At 63.5% G+C, this 11303-nt stretch overlaps 1 protein-coding gene across 1 annotated transcript; it reads right to left on the bottom strand.

The window, feature by feature from the left end:
* Positions 1-978: 978 nt before the first annotated feature.
* Positions 979-9248, bottom strand: GRIN3B (glutamate ionotropic receptor NMDA type subunit 3B). The gene is made up of 10 exons (XM_062596147.1): positions 8793-9248; positions 6387-6985; positions 4910-5960; positions 4288-4433; positions 4016-4131; positions 3676-3827; positions 3411-3575; positions 3241-3308; positions 2805-3134; positions 979-1861 (listed from the first exon to the last, which is right to left on the bottom strand). The coding sequence occupies exons 1-10, from the start codon at positions 9246-9248 to the stop codon at positions 1810-1812; spliced, it is 3135 nt and encodes a 1044-aa protein (XP_062452131.1). The 3' UTR covers positions 979-1809.
* Positions 9249-11303: the final 2055 nt, after the last annotated feature.

Genomic DNA, 11303 nt, shown 5'->3' with positions numbered 1-11303 from the left:
ATATAGTTTGTTTTTTTCAGTGCCTTGTCCCTTAAATGGGACACGTTTGCATTCTAAGATCAGCTCCATCGTTGAGGAGAGATCAGCTATTCCTGAGGCTGAACTGTTGTGTGAGATCGTATAGCAAAGAACCAAACAAAAGCCAAGAAACTTCAACTAATTTTCCCTCTCTTTCCTGGCAGAAGAGGTGAAGCTGGCTTTGAGACTTGGGTCCAACTGTTGTACAGTATAGCTAGCTGGCTTGGTGTCACAGGGCTGAATTAGGGGTTTGGGATAGGGACTAGCTACCCCTGAGGGTGGTTGGCCCCACATGTGTATGACTGGAAGGAGGGTTTATGCTTGTAGGTAAAACAGCTCTTGCAAATGGGGAGCAGCACAGGAGAGACTCTGTGAGGCTCTGAGAAAAGGCACTTAAAGAATATGTGGTGGAAAAGGGCAGTGCTGGGAGGAGGTGGCTTGGGACACTTAACCTGCTTTTGCAAAGGAGCCAAGTAGCTCACTGGAAGCATCCGTGGATTTCAGCCTCACCCCTGCATAGCTAGGCAGCATCTGTGCGAGTCCACGGGCTTCTCCCTTTGGAGGGCTCTTGTGTATGTTTTTGTGGCTCCCATCAGGAATGGATTTTCCTTATCAGTACCGAAGGGGTTCAGAACCCCAAGCTTCACTGTCTTTGCATTTCTTGCCCAGGAAACCCCTTTTTGATTTTTGGTTTTAGAGTCCTGGGTGTTGCCCTGGGGAAATAGAGGGGGGAGTCTGCTAGTGACCAGCATGTCTGAACCTGCAACCAGCCTTCCTGGGAAGGAGCTGGGGGCGGCCGAATGAGGCTCGTGGGTGACCTGGCTCCCTGCCTCCAGGCATAGATGTGCCAGAGCACAAGAGAGCAAGAAATAATCATAGGCTTTTAAGAGGAGCGGGTGGGCGGGAGGGGGAGAGGGGGAAATGAACCAAATCATTTGCTGAATGAAGAGTAGAGTTCATTCTATTTAATTAATGTACAAAATGTGTTTGTATATAATAATAAATATTATATCTAACAGCTGCTGTGGTGCTGCTCTGGTTTTCCTACTAGCGGTTGTGCTGGGTTCCTGCTGGAAATTGATGTGTGAGGATCCTCTGCTGTCTGCAGGCTGTCTTAGACACTGGCTGCCGCTGTCCTAGGAGGTGAGGGTCTGCCAGCACCTTGAAGAAGCAGGGTCCTGCTCGCTCCCGTTGGGGCTGACCTGCCCAGGTCCATGTGAGGGCTGGGCAGGACAGGGACCAGGGAGCCCAAGTCCCCAGCACTAGCATTCACCAGCATTTTTCAGGCTCTGTGCGAAGGGAGAATCTGCAGGGAGGGAGGATGTTCCTGCAGTGTCTTTTGCTGAACCATCAACCTCATCCTTTTATGGCCTTCTCTGGTTACCCGTGTTTAGACTGAAGTTATTTAATTTCCTCTCTTAGAGGCTGGCAAGGGAAGAGGAAAGTCTTCTCTGGGGTCTGTGACCTCCTGCAGCCCTCAGGGTGAGAAAGAGGCCAGCGCTGGTGGTGTCCATCACTCACCCTTTGCCTGAGGAGGACTCAGTTTCTGGTTTGAGGCGGAGAGCAGCTCAGTGTCGCTTCCCTGCAGCTGGCTCTCCCAGAGGGGCGACTTGGGTCTAAACCCTTCCTGCTCCCACCGCTGTTGCAGATGTGCTTCTGCTCTGCTGGCAGCTCCAGTCGTGCTGCACGGTGAGGGCTACTCACCTCCTCGCTCCTGTGCCTGCCCGGCCAGGGAGCTTGAGCACGTGGGACCGACTGGGGCTCTCCTGCGGCTGAGATGAAGGCAGAGCACTAACCGCTGCTGTCCTGCGGTGGGGCTGGGCTGGGCTGGGCGGCTGCTAGCCTGCAGTGAAGGGAGAGAACCATTACCTTCTCCCTAAGCCTTGCCGCTTAGAGGATGCAACTGGAAGGGGGGAAAGGAAAAAAAAAAAAGAGTCTTTATTTTTCTCTGTAATCTTTATTTACATGGTTTAGAAATACCGTGTTATTAACTTCTGTAGTAATCTGCCAGCAGAAATGCTACTATTTGTTCTGGTGGTGCAGGAGCCTCTTACCTACTCTTAACCCACTACCTTCACAAAAAATGCAAAACCCTAATGTAGGGCTGAGGGCTGCAGAGGCAGCAGGAATGGGTGATCGTCCCCAGGCTTCAGCGCAGGGGAAGGGGCCGCAGTGCCGTGGCATTTGTTCCTCTTTCACTCATCTATTTACTACTGCAGCTGGCGAAGGAGGTGGATGGTATCACTGCAGTGCAGCCTGACCTCTGCTTGTTTTTAGAGGCCATCTCTGTCCTTCCTGGGCTGGGAGAGCCGAGCGCTACGTGTTCCCCTGCGTCTGGCTGTCCGAGGAGGGCACAGGCTTTTGTCCTATCAGTGACTTACTGTTGCAGCGGTGTTTGCTATTTTTCCCCTAAACAAATGCATTTAGCCAGTGAGCAGTCTGTTCCCACCCCCCCCCCCCAAAAAAAAGAGCACTCAGCAAACCTTGCCCTTCATTGCGAACCCACCCAAGTCCCCGGGAATCCCACCAGTCCTGAAGGTGGTACAGCCCCATCCCGAGCCCTCCGCTGCCTGCGTGGAGGAGTGAGCCCTGCGGCTGGGGGGAGCGCTTGAAGCCCTGGATCGCATTTTCCCGGGCATTGCAGGAGCTCTCCTTCCCTTCCCCGGCACTCTGTCGCCCCAAGCCCCGATCCAGGCTGCTCCAAGGCCGGGAGGGCCTGGCCCAGCCTCAGCCGGCCGCAGAGGTGGCACACGGGGGCCCTGGCCGTCCCCATCCCGCGCGGTCACCTGGCCTCCCGCGGCGCCGGCGCGGCAGGCTGGGAGGGCAGCGCCTGGCTGCTCCCGGCGGGGCCCAGCGCGGCCACCAGCTCGCTCTTCCGCACCAGGGCCGCCTGCAGCTGGTCCCGGATCGCCTCGATCTTCGCGTCCAGCGCCCGCAGCTCGGTCTCGCTGGCTTCCCTGTCCCCGGGCTGCGGCGCCCGCCCGTTCGTGCGGAGCCACACGGGACCCTCGCGCTCGGGGGCCTGCTCCAGCTGGAAGTGCACCCGGCGCGCCTCCTTCCGCAGGCTGTGCCAGGGCTGCCCCATGGCTGGCGCTTGGCTCTGCTGGATGTTGCTCCTTGGGTGCAGGGGAAAGAGCAGGTGGCTGCTGCAGCCCCTCCGTGGGGGGAGGTTGGGGGCCGGGGAGGGGAGGAGGAGGAGAAGCATGGAGCAGCTGCCCCTACCTCTTCTCCAAGCTGAGCTTCTGGTTCTTCTGCTCCTCTGTGCCTGTGTTCAGCGCCCGGTGGATTTTCTGTGGGGCACAAGGGATGCATGAGCTGGCCCCCATGGCCCAGGGGATTAGCGAGGGTTTGTAGGCAGAGTATTTTGGGGAGCCGGTGCTGCTGGAGCCCACCTGGCTTGTGTGCAGCCAGTAGTTGAACTTCTTCTTCCGCTTGATGTGGGGCAGGATGAGGCGGTAGAAGATGTGCTCGCCCAGGGAGGTGAGCAGGGAGCCGCAGAGCCCGATGCAGAGCAGCACGAAGAGCCCCGAGAAGTGGTAGATGCCCATCTGCAGGGTCTGCGGGGACAGGGACATTGGCAGAGCTGGGCAGGGTCACCCCCCCCCCCCGCCAGTGCCGCGGGGTCCCCCCGGACCGAGGTCCCAGGCCCCCCTTCACCTCGGTGACAGCGAAGACCCGCTTGCCGCAGGGCACCATCTTGTACCACTTGTCGTGCAGCAGATCGATGAAGCCGGCCGACTTGTAGCGGCTGATGAACTCGGAGATGTTGGAGGTGAGCGGCGAGTTCTGCGGGAGGCCGATGCCGTAGCCTGGCCCCAGCCGAGGTGGGGGGGGGGGGGGAGAGCTCAGGGGTGGGGCTGGGGGCCATGCCCAGCTCCCCCTGCCATCAAGGACCACCACCACCACTGCGGCTCCCCTCCCATCCCACCCCGGGTGCAGAGCAGCAGCCGTCCCCAACGCGGCCGAAGCCCCCTGCCCTGCCACGGCCGCCCCCCACCTTCGATGGCAAAGGGCTTGCCCACGGTGAGCAGCTTGCAGTCCGAGTCAATGGAGACCTCGTAGTCCAGCAGGGACTTGTCCATGATGAAGGCGTTGAGCTTGGGCGGCTCCGTCCTGCGGCCAAGGCACAGCGAGGGCCTCAGGGAGGGTGCTGCTCCCTGCAGCAGGGCCCCCCCCACCGTGACACCCCAGCCTGTGCTGGGGGGCACACACGGCAGGGCAGGGGGTGAAACCTGCCCGGGGGGGGGGGTAGAGCCCCCCTGCCCTCACTTGAGCATGGTGACGCCGGCGGGGGTGGTGGGAACGTTGTAGCGCCGCATGTACTCATGCATCTCGGGGAAGCTCTTCTTGATGTACTCCTCAGCGCTGCTCTCCCACACCGTGCCGAAGCGGAAGCCCTGCGATGGGTGGTGCAGCTGGAAGGAGGCACCAGAGCATCAGTACCCCCAGCCCAGGCGGGGACAAGCCCCCCCCCCCTCCAACTCCCCCCCAGGGACCAGAGCATGGCCTCAAGCCCTGAGCACGCACAGTCCCAAGCAGGGGGGCCCTGGGCTGCTTTCGGTGGTGCAGCCATTGCTTCGGGGTAGGTGTGTGGAAAAGAGTCCTCCAAGAGCGAGGGGATCAGGGCAAGACAGCCCCTGCATGAACTCAGGCTGCTCTCCCCCATCCTGGAGCTGAGGCCAGGATTAAGCACCTGTGGGGTAGCATATTGGGCAGAAAAGCATCCAGGGGGGCCTAGAAAGACCCTCATGGTCCTGGCAGGGGCTGGTCATGCCCCCCCCTCCCCCCCCAGAAAGGAGGCACTGAGGGAAGGTGAAGGAGGAAGGACAGATCCCATTCCCTGAAGCTCAGCCCCCTCACTCTGGCTGAAGTGGTATGAATGCTCTCCTACCTTTGGGTCATGGATGCCTGAGAGCTCCTCAAAGGTCTTCTCCCCCACCATGACAGCAGCAAGGTTGGCTGTGTAACTGGAAAGCACCAGGAGGCAGAAGATGGCCCAGAGGTTCATAAGGAAGCGGCCGGTGCAGCATTTGGGTGTCTTGCTGGACACAGTGCGCCCAAAGAGGATGGCGTAGCACAGGTTGAGGGCCGAAGAGTAGGAGAAGATCTTCATGCGGTTGCGGCCATGGGGAGTCATACCGTAGGGGCTCTTCCACTCGTAAAGGGTGAGGAAGAGTGCAGTCATGTGCAGAGCCACGAAGATGCCCACCCACATGGTCCAGTGCAAAGGCCACATGAAGGCCCCGATGGGTGAAGCCGTGTCCTTGGTCCTCACCAGGATGCCCAGGCTGGTGGAGAAGAAGGGGCTGGTGAAGTCAATGACTTTGCTCCGTGCTGAGTTGATGCTGAAGGAGGTGACTGCCATGTGGGCAGTGCCACTGAGCAGGTCCCCCACCAGGCCAGTCCAGCGCCCGTTCTTCCATGCCCCGTATTTCCCATCACCCACAATGTAGAGCTCGAAGTCAAAGGGCAGGTCCTCAGCGAGCTTCTCCAGCAGGTCAATGCAGTACCCGTAGCAGCACTTCTTGTACTCCCGTGGCACTGAACCATTCTCGGTGCTGAGCTCCTCAAAGAGGGCATCCAGCACGGCTGAGTCGTTGGTGCCGGGGTCCAGGCATAGCTGCCCGGCTGGGCAGCTCCCGTCCTCATCTACCTCCCTGGTGAAGACGAAGGGGTGCTCCACCAGTGTCACCACTCGCAGCTTCATGCGGGAGCCGCCGGCCCCATCACCACGGCTCTTGTGCTGGAGGTGGCTCTGCCATGTGCCCTCCTCCAGCTCCAGCTTGCCGTGGTGCCAGGTGCCCATCGTCACCCACGTCGGCTCGCCCCGTGAGTCCCGCAGCAGGCTCCAGATACGGTACTGGTGCTCTGTGTGCACAAGTGTTGCTTTGTGCACGGACACGTGTCCCGTCCGGCCGTGGAAGGACGTGTTGGCCAGAAACCTGGCGGAGGGGGCAGGAAGGTGTCAAGAGGATGCTTTTGCCAGTGTGGGGTCCTGCTCTGGGCCCAGAAGCCCCGGGGAGCAGTGAGGGACGGGGCTCGGGGCCAGGAGGCAGGAGGAGCCCGGCTCCGGCACAGGGAGGAGCGGCAGGATCCAGTCCCCGTCTGTCCCTGCAGCCTGCTATGCTAGTGGGGCTTCGCATTATTAATATTTATACAGCAACAGTGCTTGGGGAGCGTTAGTGAGATCTGACGTGACACATCCTTCCCCTGCACAGCCAGCACAAAGCGTGTCCCAAAAAGGAGGGCAGCGGGGACTGGACAGCTGAGCTGCACCCAATGGCGAGCAAAGCCCGGGGCCCCCCCTACCAGGCAGCCAAGGTGAGGGGACCAGGGCTCTGCTCCCCTGTGGTGGGACCCCCCCTTACCGGGAGAGGAAGAGCCCCGAGGACTCGGTGCCCTCCTGGCGCTCGTCATTGCAGTTCACCGTGGTGGGGATGAGGGTGAGGTCGGGGCGGACGTGGGCGGCACCGGCGATGGCCCGGGACACCAGCTCCACCGCATCCTGGATGAAGTGCTCCAGCGGGGGCCTGTTGACCTCCCCGTAGGCCAGGAGCCCCAGGGGCAGCCCCTCGGTCTGCAGCTCGCTGGCGCTGAGCGGGGAGCCCAGCAGCCAGTGAAACTCCTGCGGCGGCAGCCCCGACGCCTCGGCCGCCTGGAAGACAAGCCGGGCACGCTGCAGGTTGCAGCCAAACACCAGCACCGGGCTGGAGAGCACCTGGAAGCGGTGCAGGTGCTGGCGGAGGCGGCGGGTGGCCCCAGGCTCGTCGAGGTAGCTGAGGTCCAGGACGGCGCGGAGGAAGAGCTGGGTGCGGTGGGTCCAGAGCCCGAGGAAGCTGGCAACGTCCCAGGGGTGGCAGAGCACCAGGTTGACCTCGTGCCAGTCATTGGCCTGGAGGACACTGGCCAGCACGTCCACCAGTGTCTCCAGGGAGCTCTGCCGGTCCATGCGGAGGTGGAAAGGGTTCTGCCAGCAAACAGAGGCTGCGGTCGGCCCCGGTGCAGCGCTTGCTGCTCCTGCCCCATGCCGGCTGCAGCCCTTGGCTCCTGTCGGCTGGAGGGTTGCGAAGGGACCAATGGGAGAGACCCGGAGAGGAAAGCCCACTCCGGGCTGGCTCCGGTCCCACTCAGATCCCCAGACTGGGGTGGAAGGGGGGTTACCTGCCACCCAGGCAGCAGGCTGTGCATCCCCCTTGCCTCTTGCACACGCGCACTCCCAGCCACACGCAGCCGGAGCTGTGGATCAGCCCCAGCTCCACAGAGCAGGAGCTCACCAAGGACATGGTGCCGCCTGGCTCACTGGGTGGCAGACGGAGCTGGCTCGTGGGGCTGCCCCCCTGGGAGAGGCTTGCAGGACGGGCTGCTGCCAGCTCCCTGCTGCCCACAAGGGGAAGGAGTCACCTTCCGCCAAGGAGCAGCTCCGGGGAGGAACTGGGGCTGCTGATGGCAGAGCCCAGGGCACAGGGAAGGGTGCCCAGGACAGCCCAGAAATGCCTGGGAAAGATTGCCAAGAACTCGGTACTGGCCCTGGGCTGATGCTGGGCTTGGGGGACAGGCAAGAGCCCTTGGGGCTGCGGCATCCACTGAGGACCTGCCAGGGCTGGTGGCCTCAGTGCTGGGAACCCCTTGGTCTGGCACCGGCACCGAGGAGGCCGAACCCGGGGACTGTCTGGCAGGGGAATCCCCCAGGACCCAGGGCCACCGGGGCTCTGGGCTGGTTATGGAGGTCACTCATGGGCCAGTGGAATCAAGTCTAGGGGCACTGGGGACTCCGGGCTGGGCCATGTCCCCAGAGCCCTTCTGGGGCTAAGGCCATGGGTGCAGGGCAGCTACAGGAGCCCATGGAGCCACTTTGGCCCAGGAGCTGGGACGGGGCTGGGAGAGAGCCAGGATGGTGCTGGGAGGGAGCTGGGATAGATCCAGGGAGGGGGATGGGATGAGAGTCAGGATGCGGCTAGGATGGAACCTGGGATGAGAGCTGGGAAGGGACTGGAAAGTAAGCAGGGATGGGGCTGAGAGGGGAGCCAGGATGGGGCCAGGATAGATCCAGGGAGGGAACTGGGATGGGAATTGAGATAGGGCTGGGATAGAGCCACGATACAAACTGCAACAGGACTGGGATGGGAGCTGGGATGGAGCCAGGATAGGACTGGGATGGAGATAGGGTGGGAGCCGGGATAGGGCTGGAATGAAGCTGGAAGAATCTGAGATGGAGCTGGGATGGGAACAGGAATTGAGCTGCAATGGGGCTGGAAAAGGGTCGGGATGGAGCCGGGATTGGAGTGGGACGGAGACAGGATGGGAGCAAGGACAGAAACAGGGTCGGAGCCAGGACGGGACTGGGATGGAGCCGGGATGGAACTGGAAGGGGAGAAAGAACAGGAGCATGATCGGAGCCGGGACAGAGCCGGGATGGGAACAAGGACGGGAGCAGGGTCGGAGCCGTGACAGAGCCAGGGTGGGAGCCGGGACGGAGCCGGGACGGGAGCAAGCACGGGAGCAGGGTCGGAGCCGTGACGGAGCCAGGGTGGGAGCCGGGACGGAGCCGGGACGGGAGCAAGCACGGGAGCAGGGTCGGAGCCGTGACGGAGCCAGGGTGGGAGCCGGGACGGAGCCGGGACGGGAGCAAGCACGGGAGCAGGGTCGGAGCCATGACGGAGCCAGGGTGGGAGCCGGGACGGAGCCGGGACGGGAGCAGGGTGGGAGCTGGGACGGAGCCGGGACAGAGCAGGAGCGGAGCCGCCCTCGGCGGCCGGCGCTGGCGGTGCCCTTACCTGGGAGCGGAAGGGCAGGGGCCCGCCGGTGTCGAGGACGCTGAGGAAGGGGAGCTGCAGGGCGGCGGCGAGGAAGTCGAGCTGGAGCAGCTCCCGGCGGGAGCGGGGCACGGCCAGCACCGCGGCCACGCCGCGCACCACCAGCGCCGCGCACAGCCAGCGCGCCAGCGAGCCGGGGTCCCGCGCCGCCGGGGCGCCCGCCACCACCTCCAGGCTCAGGTTGTAGGGCAGCGCCGCGCCCCCGGGGCCGCCCCCAGCGCCGGGCTCCCCCCCGGGGCCGGGGCCGGCGCCGGCGGCGCGGGCCAGCGCGGCGCGGACGCGGCCGGCGGCGGCGGGCGGCAGCAGCGCGCCCAGGCGCACGGCGGGGCCGGCGCGGGCCGGGACGCGGCAGGGCTGCGGGTGCCCCCCCGCGCCCAGCACCGCGGCGCAGAGCCACAGCGCCCGCAGCCCCGCCATGGCCCGCGCCGCGCCCCGACGGCCGCGCCGGGGCGGGCCGGGGCGGGCCGGGGCTGGGCGGGGCGGCGACGGGCGGCGAGGGGCGGTGAGGGGCGGGGCGGCCGCTGCCCCTCGCCCCCCCGGCTCGGACAGGGGTCTCGCCGGCTCCTCGCCCCGCTTCAGCCCCAGGCCGGCGCGGCGAGGCCGCGGGGAATCGCCCGTCAAGTCGCCGCGGCCGCCACCGTGGCCTCGGGCCCGCGGCGGAGGGTCCCCGGCTGCGCGCGGGGTCGGCGGCCTGGCGCCCCGCGGGAGCCCCCGGCAGCCGCGGCCCCCCGCGCCCCGCGCCCCGCGGGGTTTCGGCCCCGCTGCTCGTCCCGTCCCAGCCCCACGGACGAGCCCCCGCAGCGCCATAGCCCGCGCTGCCTCCGCCCCCTCCCCGACCCCCGTGACGCTTCCACGTGCCGTTGCACATGCCGGTGCTCCCATCGCAGCAGCCTTAACCCCTGGGACGGCCTGTAGACGGGAGCTCAAGGAGCTACAGCACATAAACCCCCAAGATTTCCAGGAGAACTTCAGCTGCCTTTCAACAAGCGGCGTATTCCTCCTGCTCCAGCTGAGACCTCACGTCCTATGTGACTCGAATGAAGATGCCTGCGCTTCCCGCTATGCCCAGGATTGGCAAAAGTCTCCCAAGGCAATTGCTGGAGCAAGGTTTGGAGCTGTGACCTAGCTCCTCCTAAAGGCCACGAAGCACGGATGCCTGCAGTTAGATCCAGCCTTAAAACCTCCCCGTCCGGGCCCACAGGGTGGACGAAGGGGTTAAGGGCTTTGCGCTCCTGTGTCTCAGCGCTTGGACACGCAGCAGCTTTGCAGTCTTCCCCTGCAGGGAGGTGAAGTGGGGTCCCCATCCTCATCTAACCCTGGGGAAACTGAGGCAGGCCAGGCCAGGCCAGGCCAGAGGGCTCCCTGCTACAGTGAGCACAAGCATCTGCTGCCAGGGAGACAGAGGCTCTACTAAATTAATAAGAAAGCAGGAAAGAAAGCCAAGTAGCAGCTGGCAAAAATATTGATCGTTGGACAAATTTAATGAGTCAAAGCTAATGAATTCCCCCTGCAGAGATTGGCCTGGAGAGGGGGAGGCAGCGAGCGCAGATCCTGACGGGGCAGTGGAAGCACTGGCAGCCTCGTGCCGCAGAGAGCTGTCGTCCTTCCTGGAGCAGCCGACTGCCAAGCACGGGCACCGCCGGCTCCGTCATCCCCAGACAGATGAAGCTGGGCACTGAGTGTCCGGGTCAGGAGCTGCGGCGGGGACCGAGGCCCCATGAACCACGCTGGGACCAGGAGAGAGAACAGGCACCCTCAGGAGATCCATCGCAGACCGCTCCCGGGCGGGGGATAAATCGGCTGCTGGAGCAGTGTCCCCCTGGGCATGCTAACCCTTTGGTGCTCCCCTGGCCTGCTCCCAGCACACAGGGGTTATGCTTCTGCTGCAGCCAGGATGCCTGCAGCTCCCAAAGTACCAGCCTGGCTCAGGCTGACACTCTCCAATGCAGCCGGTTAATGTTGATCCAAAATGTCAGAAGGAAGGTGGGGAGCAAAAGGAAAGAGAAACGGCACTTATTAAACTAAAAGCATTATCTAAGCAAGCTGGCATGAGAGCGGTCTGCACGGACACGTTAAAGTGCACTTTACATCAACTGCTCTTACTTGTGGCGTATTAAACAGGTCTGTGCAGTGGGTGCACCTGGGGACGGCTGTGCTCCCTGGAGAGCCAGGCCACCCCCTCCTACGTCCCCCCTCCTGCCCCTCGGCTGGGGAGGCAGAGCCTTGTGAGGCAGGGATGGACCCACATCAGGACCACCGGACAAGCAGCGATCCCATTCCCACGGCAGGAAACTGCTGGTCCTTGCCAGCATCTGTCCCTTCTGCATCTTGCTTCCTGCCCCCCAACACACCGCGCTGCAGGGAGAGGAGCCTGGGGCCTGTGCCGTGCCTGGCACCGGTGCCCCACACACTGGCACTGCCCGAACTGTCATCTTTCACCAGCCTCGGGCAGAGACCTGGCCCCAGCTCCAG

Source organism: Rhea pennata, chromosome 27 (assembly GCF_028389875.1).
Source record: "Rhea pennata isolate bPtePen1 chromosome 27, bPtePen1.pri, whole genome shotgun sequence".
NCBI classification, from domain to species: Eukaryota; Metazoa; Chordata; class Aves; order Rheiformes; family Rheidae; genus Rhea; species Rhea pennata.
This window is presented reverse-complemented; position numbering and strand designations above follow the sequence as displayed.